Genomic DNA, 18,233 nt, shown 5'->3' with positions numbered 1-18,233 from the left:
CTTTTTAAAATACATTTATTTATGATAGATTTAAATTAATATGATCATCATCATCATCATTAAATATATTGCAAGGTCAATACATCTTAACACAATTTACAGGCAAAAAAAAAAAAAACTTGCCAGTACAATGTTGTATTTCACATGTAAGCTATTTATTTACATTTTGTACGGCAAGGTGGCACAGTGAGTAACGCTGCTGTCTCATAGTGCCTGGGTGGTGCAAGAGAACATGGGTTTGACCCCTGCTCAGTCTGTGTGGAGTTTGCATGTTCTCCCCGTGTCTGCGTGGGTTTCCTCTGGGTGCTCTGGTTTCCTCCCACAGTCCAAAGACATGCTGTTCCGGTTCCCCCATTGCGTGTGAGTGTGTTTCACTGATGCATGGATGAGTAACCCTTGTAAGTAGTGTTTATAGCAGTGCAGTCACCTTGGTGAATAAGGTGTGTGGGCTAGTAACACTACATAGTATCCACTGTAAGTTGCTTTGGACAAAAGTGTCTGCTAAGGGAATAAATGTAAAAGAAAGTAGCAAAAAGTAACATTCTCAGAGAACATGTAGTTTGTATACATAGGCATGGTCAAAAAAATGTAACACTGTGAGGGTTAAAAATAATTTTGATGAAAAGGGACTCGTTTGGAAATTCTAGTAAAAAAAATGTCATCAGCCTTATAACAGGTTAGGTGAAAAAATTCCCATCCAATACTTGTCTCTTGTGAAAAACTGGATCAAAAGGGAAAGAACAAAAGCGCCATCTCGTGGCTACAGATAATATAAACAGGTACCGTACATAACTTAACGTCCCAGGTCTGGGGCTTTACACATAACACCTCCTTCCAGCAGCACACACACACACCTACACACCTGCCCACCTCCCCAGCATCACCGCACCGTGGTGCATCAGTCAGCTGCTTGCTGCTGAAGTAAATAGCTCTGAGGAGGAAGAAACATTTCACTAAATGGTTACTTTCCAATACATTAGTGTCATTGAAAGGCAGTCTCCTATTAGCACTGGCCTTCCAGGAGAGTGCAGCCAATGGTAAAGACACAGGAGACCTCTATGGCTTTAGTGCGAATTATGTGATAAAGACCTTGCCGTCCACATATTATCAAAAACTGCCAGGTTTGCAGAGTTCATGCAATAATTGTGTTATCTTGCTGTCATTTAAGAGCTTCAGTCTGGAGCGAAAAAAATCTAAATACATGTACTGGCCTTTTGCACCTCTTTTGTGTATTTGCAAGATTTCTTACAAAATACAAATTAATAGGGCCACGGGGGGGAGGGGAGAAAAAAAAAAAAAAAAAAAAAAAAAAAAAAAAAACTTTCTGAAGGAGTTGTGCCACGGTGTGGCTTTAAAATCTGTACATCCTGTAGTCACCACATAAATTATTCTTATATCAAGTCCATTTCTGTTATTATGTGTGTGCTGCATGAGATTCATTTAGAAGATAACCCAAAAAATGCCTGCACACTGACACAGAGCCGAAGCATTTTTTATGTACATTTCTCTCTCACAAGCTGGGAGAAATCACAAAGAGAAAAAAAGAAAAAGAAAGGAAGTAATTGATTTAAATTAATTTGTAAAGGTCTCCCTGATGGGTACCATCTGTCCAAACACAAGCAGTACATTCAGTACCTTTAATAATAATTAATTAAACTGCTAACAAGTTACATACATCATAGTTAACACAGAAAGAAATTACCGCAGGAAATGTTATGAAACAAATTAGTTTTAACAATGAAAGAAAATTACTTCACATAACTAAATATTACGCTCCCTTCCGCTAGCCATATTTCTTAATGAATTCTCTAATTAATTTAATTCACACATTGTGCATAATTTGGAGCCGAAAATGTCACTGGGTCAGACTTTACCATAGTCTTTTGCTGGCTGTCTGTTTCAACAAGAGACATACTGGCAAAACATAACCCCTATGCAAATTACATAGACCAACTGTTGTAATTTTAATTCCAATGCCTGATTAGCATGTTCTTATGATGTCTTTCGGACAAGTTTTTTTTTTTTTTTTTAGACAAGCCAGTGTCAATTTAACTAGATCCCATGTTGTCATTATTAATCTCCCTCCAAGATCTCTCCCAGAATTTTAAAATAAAAAAATAAAAACAACCATAGACAATGCTAAATGTCAACACACCTTATGTAATTTAGCCGTTTAACTGGTGTTTTACAAATGTAAGATGCTGGGTAGTTACTGCATCCAGACATAAAGACATTAAAGTTGATAACCATAAGTACTCTTGCTATACACTGTCAACAACAGGATACATTTTAAGAATGCAGTGATTTACAGCAAAAATATAGCACTGCCGGCATCTACATAAATATGCAGTAGATCTGCATATTTTAATTAAGGCTGACAGGCTTTTGACCACCGAGTGAGAAGTTTGAATGCGTAAATAAGGCAGGTGTTGGTAAGAGGCTGCAGGGCAGTCCTGGGGCCAGGCGCTCAGCAAACAGCCTAATGAAAGAGACGGCACTGGCGGCCAGGGACGCCCACTCCGAGTGACACTTTATGGGCCGGACAGAGCCAGCACAACCCCTGGGACACGACCTGCTAGACAGACTGCAAAACTGGAACCATGTGGATCGAGGCCCCCTGCCATGAGCACGAGCCATGTTTATTCAAAGTTATGAGAATAATTATAGTGCAATAATTATAACTATATTCAGGGGATATGCAATGATCCAAGAAACCTTTAACAACAACAACAAAAAATAAGATTTGTTCCAAACTTTTTTTTGTGCAATCACAACCCAAATTCCTTTCTTGATGGTGCTGTGCCACAGACTATCCACTCTTACATATTTGGCCAAAAAAAAAAAAAAAAAATGCATTTTAATGCTGCAGTCTATACCTGAATTTCCCTCTGTAAACACGTTAATGACTAAAGCATTTAAATTTCTCCCACGTGAAAAACTTACATTTAATGTGCATGACGTATAATGAATTCCTGATTATCTAGACACCCTTCTGGAAGTTATCAGAAAGTGCTACACGATCACACCTGTGATAAACTGTATACTTCCGACCCTGAGCCCTCGCTATATGGAGGTGGACATAGATGGTACACCAGGAAAAAAAACTATCTGTATGCTGCTTTGACCCTGCCCTGTGCATAAAACCAATCAATCAATCAATCAAAAAAATAAAAACAACTCCTATATTCATTGCACAGCACAGCCTCTACAAGCAAGGTGACAAGCCCATGAGATTCATTTCACTATGTTACAGTATGTGCATGTCCCAGGCAGTCCCATGTGACACACACAAATATTATATACATACACGTGTACTAAATGTAACTCTCCTTTTCAATCATTGGGACTAGGGTGGTATATCATTATAGTATATCCGTAGATCATGTTGATACAATAAATAAGGCAACATTTAAATATAGTTAAAAGTATCATGTGAATAAACTGGTTCACTATTAATAATGTCACATGTCTCCTGCGATAGCAACTCAACTGATAGTACCAGGCAGACTCAGAGTGTTAAATATTCCTGCGCTGAAGTTGGAACACAATATGTGGATTGTTCCCGCGCGAGGGAGCGGCGACACACACACCTGTGCTGTGGTGACAACGCGGGGACAAACGAGTCACACCCCTACCCACGCGCACACACCCCCTCTGGGTTGGGTCCGCTAGTAGATCTGCCCTCGTGCCTCGAGGCTCGAGCCGACGTGGAACTTGAAGGAGAGCGCTCCTGCGTGTCACGTCGCACGGAGCCCAGGCTGAAATACAGGAACGAACGGGCTCGTGCTGCAACGTGTCGCTCTCTCTGTCTGTGCGCAGAACCGTTCGGCTAACTAACCACTGACTGACTAGTAGTCCGGTAACCAGTTAAGTTACCAGACACAGCGACAACAGAACAATGATACTGATGATATAAAGAAGTGTGCGGGACTCATTTAAACGAACGGGGCTGCTGCTCTTCGCAACAGGTCAGGTAAACTTAGTTTTATAACGTCCTTGCGTGGACTAAATGAGCGCACTCCGCGTACTTTACGAGCGTTTCGCTTCGCTTTCTGACGCGGGTTCTGTCGCTTGCGGATGGTGGAGGGCGGCGGGCTCGCGAGACGCCACGCAGTCGAAGCCGCAGCGCGCGAGCGAGTCCAGCCGCCGGCGCACGCGACACCCGCTCCCCCTCCTCTCGGTAACGCGTTTTAAAGGGACAAAACCGCAGTCGCTGGTGTCCGACGCACGGAAAGAGAGAACGTGATGAAGTGCCGGAAATACTTCCGAGGCAGCGGCAGGGCGCTCGCCTTCGTCTTCGTGGCGTCCGTCATCTGGCTGCTGTTCGACATGGCAGCGCTGCGAGTTTCCTTCTCCGAGGTGAACAGTCACCTCCTGAAGGAGCGCGTGGCCCGGGAGCGCGAGCTGGCCAGACAGAACAAGCCCCCGCGCCACGCGCGCCCGATCAATATTAATAATTCACCGTTCAGGGATGAGCTGATGCACGGAGGCGATGTGGATCTAGAAACTGAACTCAGACTTCCGAACAAAGTGGAGAGGGGGGCGTTTGAATTCGGAAAACGTAAAAACCCCGCAAACAGGCACAGAAAAGTAAATAAGGACGAATATTATCCCGAAGCAGGGGGTGGAGACGTGGCCGCGGAGACGCACCGCAACTCTCAAAGTAGTATGGCGAAGTTTGCAATGAGCAACACGAAAACACCCTTCGGGGAATCGGCTTTAATAAACGTTTCCAAGAGCGGTCACGGGGGAAAGGAGCACGCGACCCCCACTGCGAGAAAAGCACAAACCCCCCAAGTGCCTAGAGGAACACCCGATGATGTCCCGAGGGGAGTACCGGTACACTCACCTGACTTACGCAAAGCCCCACCTGGCGTGCGGGAAGAGCAAGTGCAGCCCGTTCCGGATGCGGATGCGCGGCGCAGTGTTTCCCGCCAAAAGGGCCGCGAGTCGCGCGCGAGCTCTGCGTCCCAGAAGAAGGCGCCTTCTGGCGCGCGCTTACAAACCGAGAAGCTCCTGAGCCGAGATGGAAAAGCAGAGGAGCACGTTGTAAAAGGTGATCGAAACGATGGGGTCATTAGTGTGGAAGGCCCACTGAACCGTAGCGGCCCCAGCCTGCAACCGACGTCCAGACCGGAAGCGCTCCCCGAAGCTGCAAATGACACAAGTTCGGTCGGTGTGCACCCGTCCGGCGTTCACAAAGTCATGTTAATAGACTTCACCCAAAAGCCGAGGGACCCCGGTGCTGTAGGGCAATTCGGGCATCCTGCCTCGGTGCCCAAGGAGAAGGAGCAGGAGATGAGGAGCCGTTGGAGCGAGGGTCACTTCAACGTTTACCTGAGCGACCAGATCCCGGCGGACCGGGCCATCCCGGACACCAGGCCCGAAGCGTAAGTCTGAGACCGTGCCTGCGGGATCCGTGTCTCGCTTTGCCGGAAACCCGTAGCACCTCTGTGTTGTGCTCGACTGCGGTTGCAGGTGCTCCGAAAGCATGGTGCACGACGACCTTCCCTCCACCAGCGTGATCTTCTGCTTCGTGGATGAAGTGTGGTCCACCCTCCTGAGGTCGGTTCACAGCGTTCTCAATCGCTCCCCACCGCACCTTCTCAAAGAGATCATCCTGGTGGACGATTTCAGCTCCAAAGGTAGGAAAACAGACCGTTTAACGCTACTTTGCTTCTTCTGCTGTGCTATCATGCAGATCTATGTTCTTCTCTGTCTTTCCAGACTACCTCAAAGAGCAGCTGGATGCGTACATGTCTCAGTTTCCCAAAGTGCGCATCATTCGCCTGAAGGAGAGGCAAGGGCTGATCCGAGCTCGGCTCGCTGGGGCTGCAGTTGCGACTGGTAATTCATATCGTGCTGTCAAGTTACAACATGTTACGTCTTCTTCTGTAATTAAAAAGTGACTCTGCATCATGGGGTGGCTCAGTTGCACAGCAGGCTGCACTGGTGCCTCACAGCTGTGGTGCGGAGTCTGCATATTCTTCCGGTGTTTGCATGGGGTTCCTCCAGGTAGTCCGGTCCTAAGACGGGCGGCACGGTGGCACGGCGAGTAGCGCTGCTGTCTCACAGCGCCTGGATGGTGCAAAAGGGCGTGGGTTCGATCCCTGCTCAGTCTGTGTGGAGTATCATGTTCTCCCTGTGTTTGTGTGGGTTTCCTCTAGGTGCTCTGGTTTCCTCCCACAGTCCAAAAAACATGTTCTTCAGGTTCACCCCTAGTGTGTGAGTGACAGAGTGAGTTTGTTTCATTGATGTATGGATGAGTGACCCATTGTAAGTAGTGTATCTAGCAGTGTAAGTCACCTTGGTGAATAAGGTGTGTGAGCTGATCACCCTACACAGAATTCATTGGAAGTCACTTTGGAGAAAAGTGTTTGCTAAATGAAGTAACGTAAACATAAGACGTGTTACAAGTGGGTTTGTGACTCTGATTTGTACTTATTGTGTCTGTGTGAGAGGGGGCACAGTGGCACAGCGGGTTTGGCCGGGTCTTGCTTTCTAGCAGGTTTGGGGTTTGAGTCCTGCTTGGGGTGCCTTGCAATGTACTGGTGTCCTGTTCTGGGTGTGTCCCCTCCCCCTCCAGCCTTGCGTCCTATGTTGCACGGTTAGGCTCCGGTTCGCCGCGGCCCTTCTTGGGACAAGCGGTTTCAGACAGTGTGCGTGTGTCTGTGTGCGTGTGATGACCCTGCCTTATGCTTCTGGTTAGCCTCTAGACTCTGTGCTGGATAAGCAGTTTTTAAAATGAATGAATGAATGAATGAATGAATGAATGAATGAATGAACGCTGCATCATACCTACCAAGCAGACGCCTCTCATTGTCCTACTCATTGGCAATATATTATTGAGTTACTTAGTGTTTCATTTCACCTATTTCAATACTGTATTTACATTAAGAATTAACAGGGTACAGCAGAATACTCTGTCCTGTTGCTTTAAAAGTCCAAATCCTTAAACACTGTTCTACCTGCTGTCTCTGGTGTGCAGAGCAGCCAGAACCTCTCAAGTGTGTTATCATGCTAGGGTCCATGTATGCTCTGTCAGGGTGTCAGATTTGTGCAGTATACTCTGGAGTAAGCTGTGCTTCTTGTGTTCTGTTCCAGGTGAGGTGTTAACCTTCCTCGACTCGCACATCGAGTGCAACGTAGGCTGGCTGGAACCGCTGCTGCAGAGGGTGCACATGGACAGGAAGAAGGTTGTGTGCCCTGTAATCGAGGTCATCAGTGACAAGGACATGAGGTAATCCATGACTACAGTCCGTGGTCCTCTGAGCGATCACGGCCTGCCTCGTTGCGTTCCAGACTGGAACTGAAACACCACAGCCGGCTGGTACATTTAAAAGCGTGCAGCAGCACATTCACCTTTTACCTCAACCAGCTTTTCTTCTCAAGAGAGCACAAAAAGTGCATATTACCACCCTACATCATTAATGTAGAATTTGGTTTTTTTTTATCTATGATTGACGTTCACTTAGCTGCAATTCATGTGTTTAAATCTATGCAAATGTTTTGCTTGAAATTACCAGCCTCTTCAGAGGCACTGCGGTAATAATTATTTTTTCTGCTTGACAATTTATGTTAAGAGGGTGGATCTGTGAGGTTGAAAATGAAAGGAAAGAAGTGAGGTGAAGTGATGTTATACAAGGCCTGAATATAATGTTGTTGAAGGAAAAAAATATTTAGTTTTTCCATGAAGCCTTGATTCAAAAAGTAGAAGTACATTTGACTGTAATGCCTAAGACTTTTGTTTTTATTTCCATGTAAAGGTGTCATATAAGTAATATTTTTGTATTTTTCTTCTAGTTATGTGTTAGTCGACAACTTCCAGAGAGGAATATTCAAATGGCCACTGATTTTTGGGTGGAACACTCTATCTGAGGAAGCCATCAGAAAGGATAACCTGAAGGATTCAGACCCTATCAGGTAAAGCTTAACAACACATTTCCACTTACACAAATGTGGATGTAATTATACTGTATGTCAATCAAACTTTATCATAGATATCAAGAGAACAGGTCTGATTTTTTTTTTTTTTTTTTTTTTTTTTCGTTTCAGTTGTATCCGAACATATAATAATCTAATTTACCTCATTTATTTGATTGGCCGGTTATGAAATTGGAGACATACTTCATATATAAGAGCAGCTGCAAAGTGCTTCTGGATACTGGGAAAAATTCCATATTTTGAAAATCATATATACTTGTTTAGACCAGCTTCTTCATTTTATCAGAGGTAAAGACTGTATGGTTAACCCCTCTTAAGCCTCTCTACTGGGTGACCCTGTAATTATCCCAAATGTATTGCTAGTATTTCCCTATAATGAACTTGCTGCACAGTGGATGGTGCATAATGGATACAGGGATAGCAATCTTTGCAGTGGCTGAAACAATTACGTCTGTTACATCTTACTGAAAGTTAATTTCTCATTTTTAATGGTTGATAGTGATTGCTCTTTGTACATGTGATTGTAGGTGTCCTGTTATGGCCGGAGGCCTGTTCTCTATTGAAAGAAACTACTTCTATGAACTGGGAACCTATGACCCTGGACTTGATGTCTGGGGTGGAGAAAACATGGAAATCTCTTTCAAGGTAAGAAAATGTACCCTTACGGTTTTATTTTAGATGAAGTCCTGTTTGAATTGAACATATAGCATTTTGTGTGCTGTTCACAATAAATGTTTCTTACATTGTAAGGTTTTCATATTAATTTGAATTTCACTTGCATCACAATATTTACTTTTTTCCCCATTAAATATGGTCAAACACACTGTATTCTATCATCCTGTGACCTCTGTCAGATCTGGATGTGTGGAGGTGAGATCGAGATCATCCCGTGCTCCCGTGTGGGACACATCTTCCGTGGGGAGAATCCCTATTCCTTCCCCAAAGACAGACAAAAGACTGTGGAACGCAACCTGGCTCGTGTGGCCGAGGTGTGGCTTGATGAGTACAAGGACCTGTTCTATGGCCATGGCTACTACCATCTGCTCAACCGGAACCTCATTGACATTGGCGACCTCACCGAGCAGAAGCAGCTCCGGGAGAAGCTCAAGTGCAAGAGCTTCCAATGGTATCTGGAGAACGTTTACCCAGAGCTGAACGCACCACTTGTCCGGGCCCAGGGACTGGTGGGTCATCATCATCATCATAATTGGTTGCTGAGCCAGTGCTTCTACCCAAAGCTTTGCTAAAACCTGTTGTAAAGTTTCAAGTTGAATAGAGCTGGTTGTTTATTATAGCATGGGGCTGATGAGTGAACCACTGTCTCTCATCCTTATCATTTGGTATATTAGGCAACACTTGTATTGAGAATGATGAACAGGTTTCTTTCACGCTTTGTTTAATACCATGAACTTAAGTGGTGCAACTGAGGTTAGGTTCTTTGCTCAAGAGCACTGAAGCAGGACCCCTTTGGTTATCCTGAACTTGCAACCTTTAGGTTGCAGCTTGTGTCTTGAGCCACTAAGCCACCTGCTGTTCTGCCCTTTCCAGGAAGCTGCTTGTATCCCCTTTCCATTAATGATGCTCCTTTATCCGGTTATGCTCCTCTCATTATCGCTCATATTGTGGTTTAATAAACAGATTTTTTTTCTCCAGTCAATTTCAGGGTTTTTGATGATGCAGTTTATGTGCTGCTTCATTGTTGCAGATTAAAATTTAGCTCACCATCTTATCCCTATAAACCTGTAGTTGCAGTTTTAAAGGCTACACAAATTCTCCTTATTTGTTAGTCTGTTTTTCACCAAAATTGGAACTGCATCTCTCTTCTGTGGATTATTTCTCTTGTTCTTTTGGATGTTGGGGGACAGATGTGAGGAAAACAGGGTGTTATTGTACCATGTTGTCTCTGAACAACGGGTAATTGTCACTATGTGCCTGCAGCAGTTCTGTGACTGCATTTACCAACAGCTGTGGTTCACAAACCATGGTCCCATAAAGCGGGGTTTGTGTAGTGGTTGAATGTGTAAACATTTGTTGATGTGTTCAGGCATGTGTTTTTCATTAAAAAACTCATCTGTTGCAGATCTTCAATCAGGGAACAAGAAGATGTCTTTCTCTTGAAAAAGGCTGGCTCACCTTTGAGACCTGTGACCTCACCAAGCAGGTATTTACGAAGCCCACCACATCTGTAGTACCACAGTAAACATTTATTAATACATAATTGTTCCATATTACTGAAAATGGGGGGGAAAAAAGCACTATGAACTGAATTGAAACAGATATAATATTTTATAAATGCCTGTCTGCCAGTTTTTAACATAAAAAACTGAGTTCAAGTTCAGATGCATTTCCTATATAACGTAAAGTTATTTGCAGTAGAAATGACTACTGTTTAATTCTTAGTGTAGTTTTACATAATCTACTTGAAGTTGCAATCTAATAATCCACAATCACATTTGAAATGATATAAATATTTTTATGTGCTGATGTATTGCATATGTAGAATGGTTTGAATATTGAACATATTATGGATATTCAGCCTGAAGGCTATTGATTTACTTTGCACCCATAAGCCCAGGGCTTATTATCCACAACCAGTCTTTTCTACCCCCAGAGACAACAGTTCAACCACACCTGGATGTGGTATATTCGCCACCGGGATTTCTGCATGATCCCGAGTACCACGAATGACACCGTGGTCCTGGAACCATGTGACAACACAAAATCCCACCTGCGCTGGCTGCACAAGTCCCTCATCCCCAACTCAGCAATGGTCAGTGTGGTCCAGTGGTTTGGTAATACTTGTTCTGAAGTAGAACTGAGTCAGATGTGGCTCCTAGCAGAGTAGCACATTAAAAAATTAGGACATTGTCTTGGGCCAAAGAGTAATGCGTCAGTTAAGGATGAGGACTTATAGCCTGAAGGCACAAACTCAAGTTAATGCTGTAGTGCTCTAGAACAAGATACTTACTGTGATTGCTCCAGAAAAAAAAACCTTAATATAGGTAAATAATTGTAAGTTGCTTTGAATTAAAGTGTCTGGTATGTAGCGAGTGAATGAATACCTTTTGCAATTTAAAGCTTAAAATGTAAGCAGTGTCCTGCATATTCAGTCTATGCTACTTTTATCTGAAATGAGTTTTGATTGTGGTATTTTCTTTCTCTATATTAAGAGTACGCATGAAGATTATGTTAATTCAGATTATTACACTCACCATAGATGAAAGGTCCACACTATGACTAAATAATGACTAGATACCTATTGCCCATGCACAATCCTAACCCATCGCTGTGGTTTCCCCTATCTTTCAGCTCGACCACTTTGTTGTGGACCTACTTTCCGGACGCAAGTGCCTGGAAGCCAAGGTCCAGGGTGACGGTGTGCACCTGAATGACTGCAACCCATCTAGTCAGCTCCAGAAGTGGCAGTTCACACACTACTACACGAGCTGATTGATGGGCCAGAGGCAGACCTCCTCTCCACTGCTTATTCTGCATGGAGATGCAGTATTTCTCCAAGAGACATTGTCAGAGACTGCTTTTGAAATACACTAATTTCTCTACACTAGGACTAGTGTTCTGAGGAATATAAGAAGCTGAAATTGGCATAACTGGCAGTCACATTTTTAGTGGCATATTTTATTAGAGATTTTTTGATATTTTTGATTTTTGAAAACGCATCAAATAGTGCAAGTTTATATCTGTATTAATTGCACTTGAACTGTGGTTCTTTATCTACTTCCTTTTCTTGCATTAACTCAAAGTATATGTCACTTTTGAAGCACCGGAGAGTGCACATAGCTCACCGTGTCATCACTCTACACACGCAGGCCAAAAAAGCCAAGAGAACAGAGTGAAGTTACTTCACCTTCATGTTGGTACCAACCGATCGATCTGTGCAACATTTGGTGAGATTCGTTTCCTGTGTTCCTTGGTCTGACTTTGGGCCACCCTGACGCTAACAAATGGTTACTGAAAATGAATGACTAGATGGATGTTTTTTCATTTTAAAACTTCCCACCGGCGTACGGGAGCATACTCTGTGTGGCTGTTTCCAGCTTATAACAACTACCTTTGTCAACACTGCCGTTCATTGCCCTTTGTTACAAAGTATAAATGCTGCAACTAACCGTGGTGCATTTTGCAGAATGAGTCTGAATTATTATTACACCAAAGATTCAGTGTGCCTTCGGGGTGCCTTATATTAAATCAGCATCACCAAATAATCAGTACATACAAGTTTGTAAGAATAATTTTTTTTCATTGAAATGTAAATATGACAGTGCAACAGAAAAGGGTGTTACGTTTAGCATGATGTAAATATTTTGACATTTTGTGAAGGGGGTCAGAGAGAGTGTGGAGAAGTTTTTATTTTGTTCTTTCTAATGAATTATTTAGCATGAAAATCATGCTAATGAAATGCCATGGCAATTAAATAATGTTTACAGTCTTTGACAACCATTATTTATTTTCATTTGGCAGATCCTTCTCAAGCTAATTTTCTCTGAGTGTTTTTTTATGTTATTATATAACCTATAGTTTTTCGTTAGCATGTCTACCATTGTGAACTACTCCTAACTGGAGGTACACAAGTGTCTTCCTAGTGTTTCGTAGGGTGTTTGTAGTGTAATATTTTACCACTAGAGGGAAACAGAAGATCTTTCAAACTGTAATCCTGAAGACATGCTTGAAAATTATTTCTCTTGTTGGGTCTTTCATTTATCCTATACATAATGAAACAGTTTCCTGAGTGAAATGTCCTTAATCACTGTCGACTGCTTAAGGTGTTTTAATTTAATTGATTCTTTAGTATGTACCACAGCAGATAAGGATGTGAAATTGTAACTGAAAGCTTAGTGGTTTAAAATCCAATATGGGCCCTGTGGTTGTACCCTTGAGATGCTGTTTTACTAACGACTACATTAAAAATGTTCAATAACGTAAATGGGTAATTTGTGATATTTTGTGTAATGTGTGATGCTGTAGATATGTCTGCTTAGAGCAATCTGTGTTCTCCTCAGTTATTTCATCTGTTTGTTATATTCCAGCAAATCAAAGGCTTTGTATTGATGGAATTAACTGAATCAGATGTGCTGATTGTGGAGGAGAACAAATATATTTTGGAAGGAAACAGATTCACTGGCAGTTTCTAAAGAGATTTTTGAGAGGCACTGAGTGACTTAAATATATATAAATTAGTATAAACATACATTGAATTAACATAGTTTGACTCGTCACGTTTTCTGCATGAAATACTTTGAACAGGATTCTGGTGTAAGGAAAATCCTTTATTCCTTCTCCTTCATAACAGTGTAAATTTCTGCTGCAAGAGGGCCACAGCAGCAATACGTCATCCATATTTAACACCCTAAAGGTTTGTTTTCCAGCTTCTGGTACCTGTGAAGGCCTTTGTGCAGAACTGTCTTTCACTGAATATACATTTTGTACTGAATGAGCTGGCAGCCTTGACACACTGACAATCATTGATATAACCGCCTGCATGTATCTTTTTGACAAAGCATAAAACAACAATTAATAAGTTAATACCATTTTTGACAGATTAGACAGTGTATATGTTTACCAGTGATGACTTCTGAGTCTCTTATTTGCATTTTTTTTCTAATCCTTTGTGTTACATAATTTGTGGAATTTTTGTCCCAACTTCCAAGTAGAGATTACGAAACAAGTATCAAGTCTGTTATAAATTGAACAACAAATCTTGATTTCAGTGTTGAATTTTTTTTTTTTTTGGTCTTAGTTAAGCATAAACAACAGCTATTCCAAACAATTAGCATAAAAGGTTGTTTCTCATCTATTGCCTATGTTTAAGGAAGTGTTTTACAGAGTATAAATTATGTTTATCATGTTTTATGACATGAAATTAGACTTTGTGTTTCTATCAGTACATGAAAGCTTCCAGAGAAAGTGAAAAATTTGAAAATATATGCTCGGCTACAACTACAACTGTAAAGTAGAACAGTAATACTGAAAAATGTATTATTCAGAATTTGTGTTAACTGCTCCTTCAATAAGTGAAATGTCCACTGCATGGCACAGGGCACAAAAATGCCAGGAATGGCTGTAAGAAGCAAGGTGTGAAACTAGGAGAATCATGCCTGCGAAACAGTTTGTGTAATTTCAGTTGTTTTTAATGCCTGTTAGTATTGTCACTATGTTCACGTGTTCATCATGGACTCGAACTCATTGATTTTCTGCTTGGTGTTTCCCTTACGGATCTTCCGGTAAGAGACCGTGTTGTACTTGGAGCAGGTGTCGTGGCTTGTGGACTTCTTCCTGCCACCAGTGGTGGGTTGCTCTCCGGGGCTTTCGGGCTCATTCATTTCCTCATCGCCCTTGTGCAGATTCTCACCCAGGAGCTCCTTTCGGGGCATCTCTGCCAGGCACTCCCGTTCCCCGTTCGGGTGGTTAACCTCCCCGGGAGCAGCAGCGGCGGCTGCGTATGGCAGCGGGGTCCCCTGTGCTCGCTGCTCCAGTGAGGACACGGGTTCTAGAACAACACAATTCAATCGACCGGACGCTGACACGCAGACAAGCTTATTTCTATAAACTCTGCTTCGGCTTTTTATTTTTGTTTTGCTTTTACCTCTTTCATATGACTGAACAAAAATCAGCATCATAAAGAGCGTGAGGTCCAAATGTAATACATCTAAGAAGACAGTTTTCATTTAATTTTTAATTTTTTCTTTTGGCAAAACTCTGCAGATCTAACGACTCCATAAATTTGCATCATACCAGCTGTCAGGATCACCTTTGTAATTGTATAGGCAGCTTCCTTTGTAATGTGCGCCAGCAAAAACAGGGCTAGTGGACAAACTACCTTTATACTTATTCATTTAGCAGATGCGTTTCTCCAAAGCAACATACAACTCGGAGCAAAAAAAATTCCACCGTTTGTACAGAGAGATACAGTTGCAGACACACAGGTCTCCCAGCACGGTCACTTAATCCAATGTCAGCACTTAACCAGCGCATCTTACATGAGCATCTGAGCACAGAACTGGCGGAGAGTGCAACTACCGACCAGCTGTGCTTCGACAGACACCCGTCTGGACCTAGAACTCTTTGCCTTTTGCGAAATGCACTTTTGTTTGCTCTGGCTTGTACGTTGTTTTCAAGAAAAGCATCTGACAAGTGCGTAAATATGAGTATAAATGAAGGTTAACTCCTTTCACTCCTTTCAATTTTTAGGCTGCACCTCTAATTGTTAGTCATCCTACTTCTATGTAATAATTATCATGGGACGTTTCTAGTCTTTGGAATTTTACTTATAAGTTTCAATGCTAGATTACCAAAGCAAAAAAATGAAAAAATTTTATTTGTTCCGACAATGAATACAGGTATGTAAGACGCGTCAAAAGGAAATGGACACATTGCTGTTTTTGGCATGACAGTGTCAGTGCACTTCTATGTACACTGTGAGCAAGAAGTCATGACATGCTTGCAGATTCCTCCCGTCTTGACCAGTGTGTAGTGAAAATAAACTCTTTGTGCATCCATCCCAGTGGTCACTCAGAGAATCATATTTTCGTTGACTAAAGAGCTTTAAGAGAAGGTTCAAGACATATCTGACAACACAAATGAAAGGTACGTGGCTCTGATTTCATGCATACATTTGTTTTTATACATATTGCTGATAATTATCATGTATTGTATCTATGACTTGATTGTGGCTGTGCAGTAATGGAGAGGTTTTATATTCCATCTACAAGTAGAGCTTGAATCTCTGGTTTATCAAGTAACTGAAATTTGACTTCAAAAGTCAAATGTAATTCAATGAATTCCTCACCTTCCTTGCTTGGAATCCAGGCTTCTGGTTGTGTTTCAGCCACTTTGTGTGCATCACCAGGAACATCTGGAGAAACCGTTTTGGAGGTTTGGACTTGGGGCTCTGTTGGACCCTGATGTGTGGGACCCACTGGAACGAGGTCTACAGGACGCCCTGTGACATCCTCCAGGGCATAACCTTTGGAACTTGTGAGAACCCCAGCAGCATGCACCTCTGCTGACATCTCCGTCTGGGTTTCTGTGGACTCCACAGCTCTGACAGCTGGCCACACGAAGGTGAGCTCCTCAGGGGCAAGCGCCGGCCCCCCTTGACAGTTGGGTTCTGGCGTGCTTCTAGCCCCTGCAGGAATACAGTCATCCAGCAAGATATCTTTATCACAGTAGAAGACATCATCATCATCTTCATCCAGAGCTCCGACCGCAGCGTGCACTGCTGGTACCACTGACTGCATGTCCCCCATCCTACCAGCAGTGTCCACCACTCCAGATAGCTCAGGATTCTGTCCCTGCTCCAGCACCTCAGTATCAATCCAGTCAGCCATTGCAGTGGTGGCAATCTGTAAATCCTTACTTTGCTTTAAGTAATCTTATTTGCTTCTATTCCTGGTCTTGAACTTTTTTCTTGCAAGTACTTATAAAACGTTCTTTATTTTGCCTCTTCAGTTTAATCTTGATTTCTGTTCCAGTCTGCAGGTGGTTTGCTCCAAAATGATCAACGTGTCCCTGACGTGGCAGAACCCACACTTGGTCCAGTCAAAAAGGTTTGGTCATGCTGGTCTTGCTGGTAATGAAGGCAGCATCTTGCATATTAGTAAATGAAAGGAGAAAGGCGGGCACCTCTTTGTACTGCTCCGCCATGTACTTTTCTGAGCCTGCTGGACCCATGGAGAACAAGGGTTTTGTGTGGGGTCAATAAATGGTTCTTTGTCATTTAGCTTCAACAAGTGAAGTGATTGTCCCGATTTGTTAACCCTCACCAAGTGATCCACCTTCTCTTTTAGATCTTATAGAGCCAGATTAATATTCTCTTCCAGGTTTACTGATCGCAGGTAAATGCCACACCAAAGGCGACCGCATTCCATAGTCTGCTGAAAGTAAACAAGGTTATTTATGCCGCACACACTCACGGAATTGCGCGGCACTCTACATCCTGTGTCATTGTCTCCCATCGGTGTGAACTGATTCATATACATAGCCTTTTTTTAAAAATTTTTTGTGAAATTTGGTTGTGTAGTGAATTTATTTATTATGGTGTGTTTTAATACGAGGGGGGTGCGGTCACGCAGCAGGTTTGGCCTGGTCCTGCTTTCTGTTGGGTTTGGAGTTCGAGCCCTGCTTGGGCTGCCTTGTGATGGACTGGCGTCCCGTCCTGGGTGTGTCCCCTCCCCCTTAGGCCTTGCGTCCTGTGTTGCCGGGTTAGGTCCGGTTCGCCGTGACCCTGCTTGGGACGAGCGGTTTCAGACGCTGTGTGTGTGTGTGTGTGTTTTAATATGGTGGTAGTGCTGGTGTCTCAGAGTTCCATGCGTCTGGGTTTAGACACGGCTTTAAATCCAGCTCCCTCTGTGGAGTTTTCGTGTTTGTGCGAGTTTCCTGTGAGTGATCTAGTTTCACTTCAATTTACATTTACAGAGTGCTCTTCTCACCAGAGTAACTCAGAGGGCTGAACAAGACGTAATGCTTAAACAGGGTTTCCGCCAATGTTGATGACAATGCACAGGCATAACACAAGAGTTTTGAATTCAGCTCACTTGAGTTTACATGTTCCTTCCTCGTTTATTTCTCTCTCTGTTTCAGGTACATCACTGGTCAACGGCCGCAAGTGACCATACCATGAAAAATGTGTGTCCAACTTGATTTAGATGAAGTACACATCCGTCATGGTCAGGCATTATGTATATATTTGACTTTTTACCTAAATTTTTAAATAACAGTGTAGCACGCCAAGGCTGCCTGGGGAGGGGGCGGAGACGGGATTAAAGCAGCCACAGCTGGGGCTGATTTCATCCCCGATTTCATCCCCTATTTCTTCCCCAGTGCCCGGCAGTAGGAGGAAGAGACCAAGGAGGAGAACCAGACCGAGACGACCGCCGACCCGTTCCCTGACACGAAGCCCTCGTCCCGATCGACCCTACTCTCCCAGCCTGCACGAAACCCTTCCCAACCTGTTCTCTGCTCCCCCTTTCCCATCTCCGTCCTTCTCCGCTGTCTAGCAAATAAAAGCCCACAGCTACGGGCGACTGCATCTCCTGTCTCCTGCTTCATCTCTTACAAATAGCTTAGGGAAAAAAAAATCTCTTTGCCCACCCCTGATCTAATGTATCCTTCATGTTTCCCAGTGTGACTTTAACCTTGAATGATACTTCTATATGTGTATGTAGTTGTATCTAGCATTCTAAGTTGCCTTGGACGAAGACATCAGCAAAGTACCGGTTCATAATAATAAATGTAGCTCCTGTTGGGTTAGTAATGGGCAGCAGCAGGCTATT

General features: G+C 43.1%; 2 protein-coding genes across 2 annotated transcripts; one reads left to right on the top strand and one right to left on the bottom strand.

Annotated features, from left to right (window-relative positions):
- The first annotated feature begins 3,573 nt into the window (after window positions 1–3,573).
- galnt5 (polypeptide N-acetylgalactosaminyltransferase 5) lies at window positions 3,574–13,037 on the top strand. The gene is made up of 10 exons (XM_018741489.2): window positions 3,574–5,390; window positions 5,479–5,645; window positions 5,728–5,847; window positions 7,105–7,240; window positions 7,804–7,923; window positions 8,472–8,589; window positions 8,799–9,128; window positions 10,025–10,105; window positions 10,556–10,714; window positions 11,254–13,037. Exons 1-10 carry the CDS (start codon window positions 4,246–4,248, stop codon window positions 11,392–11,394), a joined length of 2,517 nt encoding a protein of 838 aa, XP_018597005.2. The 5' UTR covers window positions 3,574–4,245; the 3' UTR covers window positions 11,395–13,037.
- Window positions 13,038–13,880: 843 nt separating this feature from the next.
- On the bottom strand, window positions 13,881–16,633 carry ermn (ermin). The gene is made up of 2 exons (XM_018741490.2): window positions 15,749–16,633; window positions 13,881–14,449 (listed from the first exon to the last, which is right to left on the bottom strand). Exons 1-2 carry the CDS (start codon window positions 16,287–16,289, stop codon window positions 14,118–14,120), a joined length of 873 nt encoding a protein of 290 aa, XP_018597006.2. The 5' UTR covers window positions 16,290–16,633; the 3' UTR covers window positions 13,881–14,117.
- Between the last annotated feature and the right edge of the window lie 1,600 nt (window positions 16,634–18,233).

The sequence above is a fragment of the Scleropages formosus genome, chromosome 12 (assembly GCF_900964775.1).
Source record: "Scleropages formosus chromosome 12, fSclFor1.1, whole genome shotgun sequence".
Taxonomy (NCBI): Eukaryota; Metazoa; Chordata; class Actinopteri; order Osteoglossiformes; family Osteoglossidae; genus Scleropages; species Scleropages formosus.
This window is presented reverse-complemented; position numbering and strand designations above follow the sequence as displayed.

Bases quoted from the DNA above. Each gene is read 5' to 3' on its own strand.
- galnt5 (XM_018741489.2), top strand. From the start codon at position 4,246: ATGAAGTGCCGGAAATACTTCCGAGGCAGCGGCAGGGCGCTCGCCTTC. The intron at 5,646-5,727 runs GTAGGAAAACAG...CTGTCTTTCCAG, and splicing joins GGACGATTTCAGCTCCAAAG to ACTACCTCAAAGAGCAGCTG. The intron at 10,715-11,253 runs GTCAGTGTGGTC...CCTATCTTTCAG, and splicing joins TCATCCCCAACTCAGCAATG to CTCGACCACTTTGTTGTGGA.
- ermn (XM_018741490.2), bottom strand. From the start codon at position 16,289: ATGGCTGACTGGATTGATACTGAGGTGCTGGAGCAGGGACAGAATCCT. The intron at 14,450-15,748 runs GTGAGGAATTCA...GTGTTGTTCTAG, and splicing joins CTGGATTCCAAGCAAGGAAG to AACCCGTGTCCTCACTGGAG.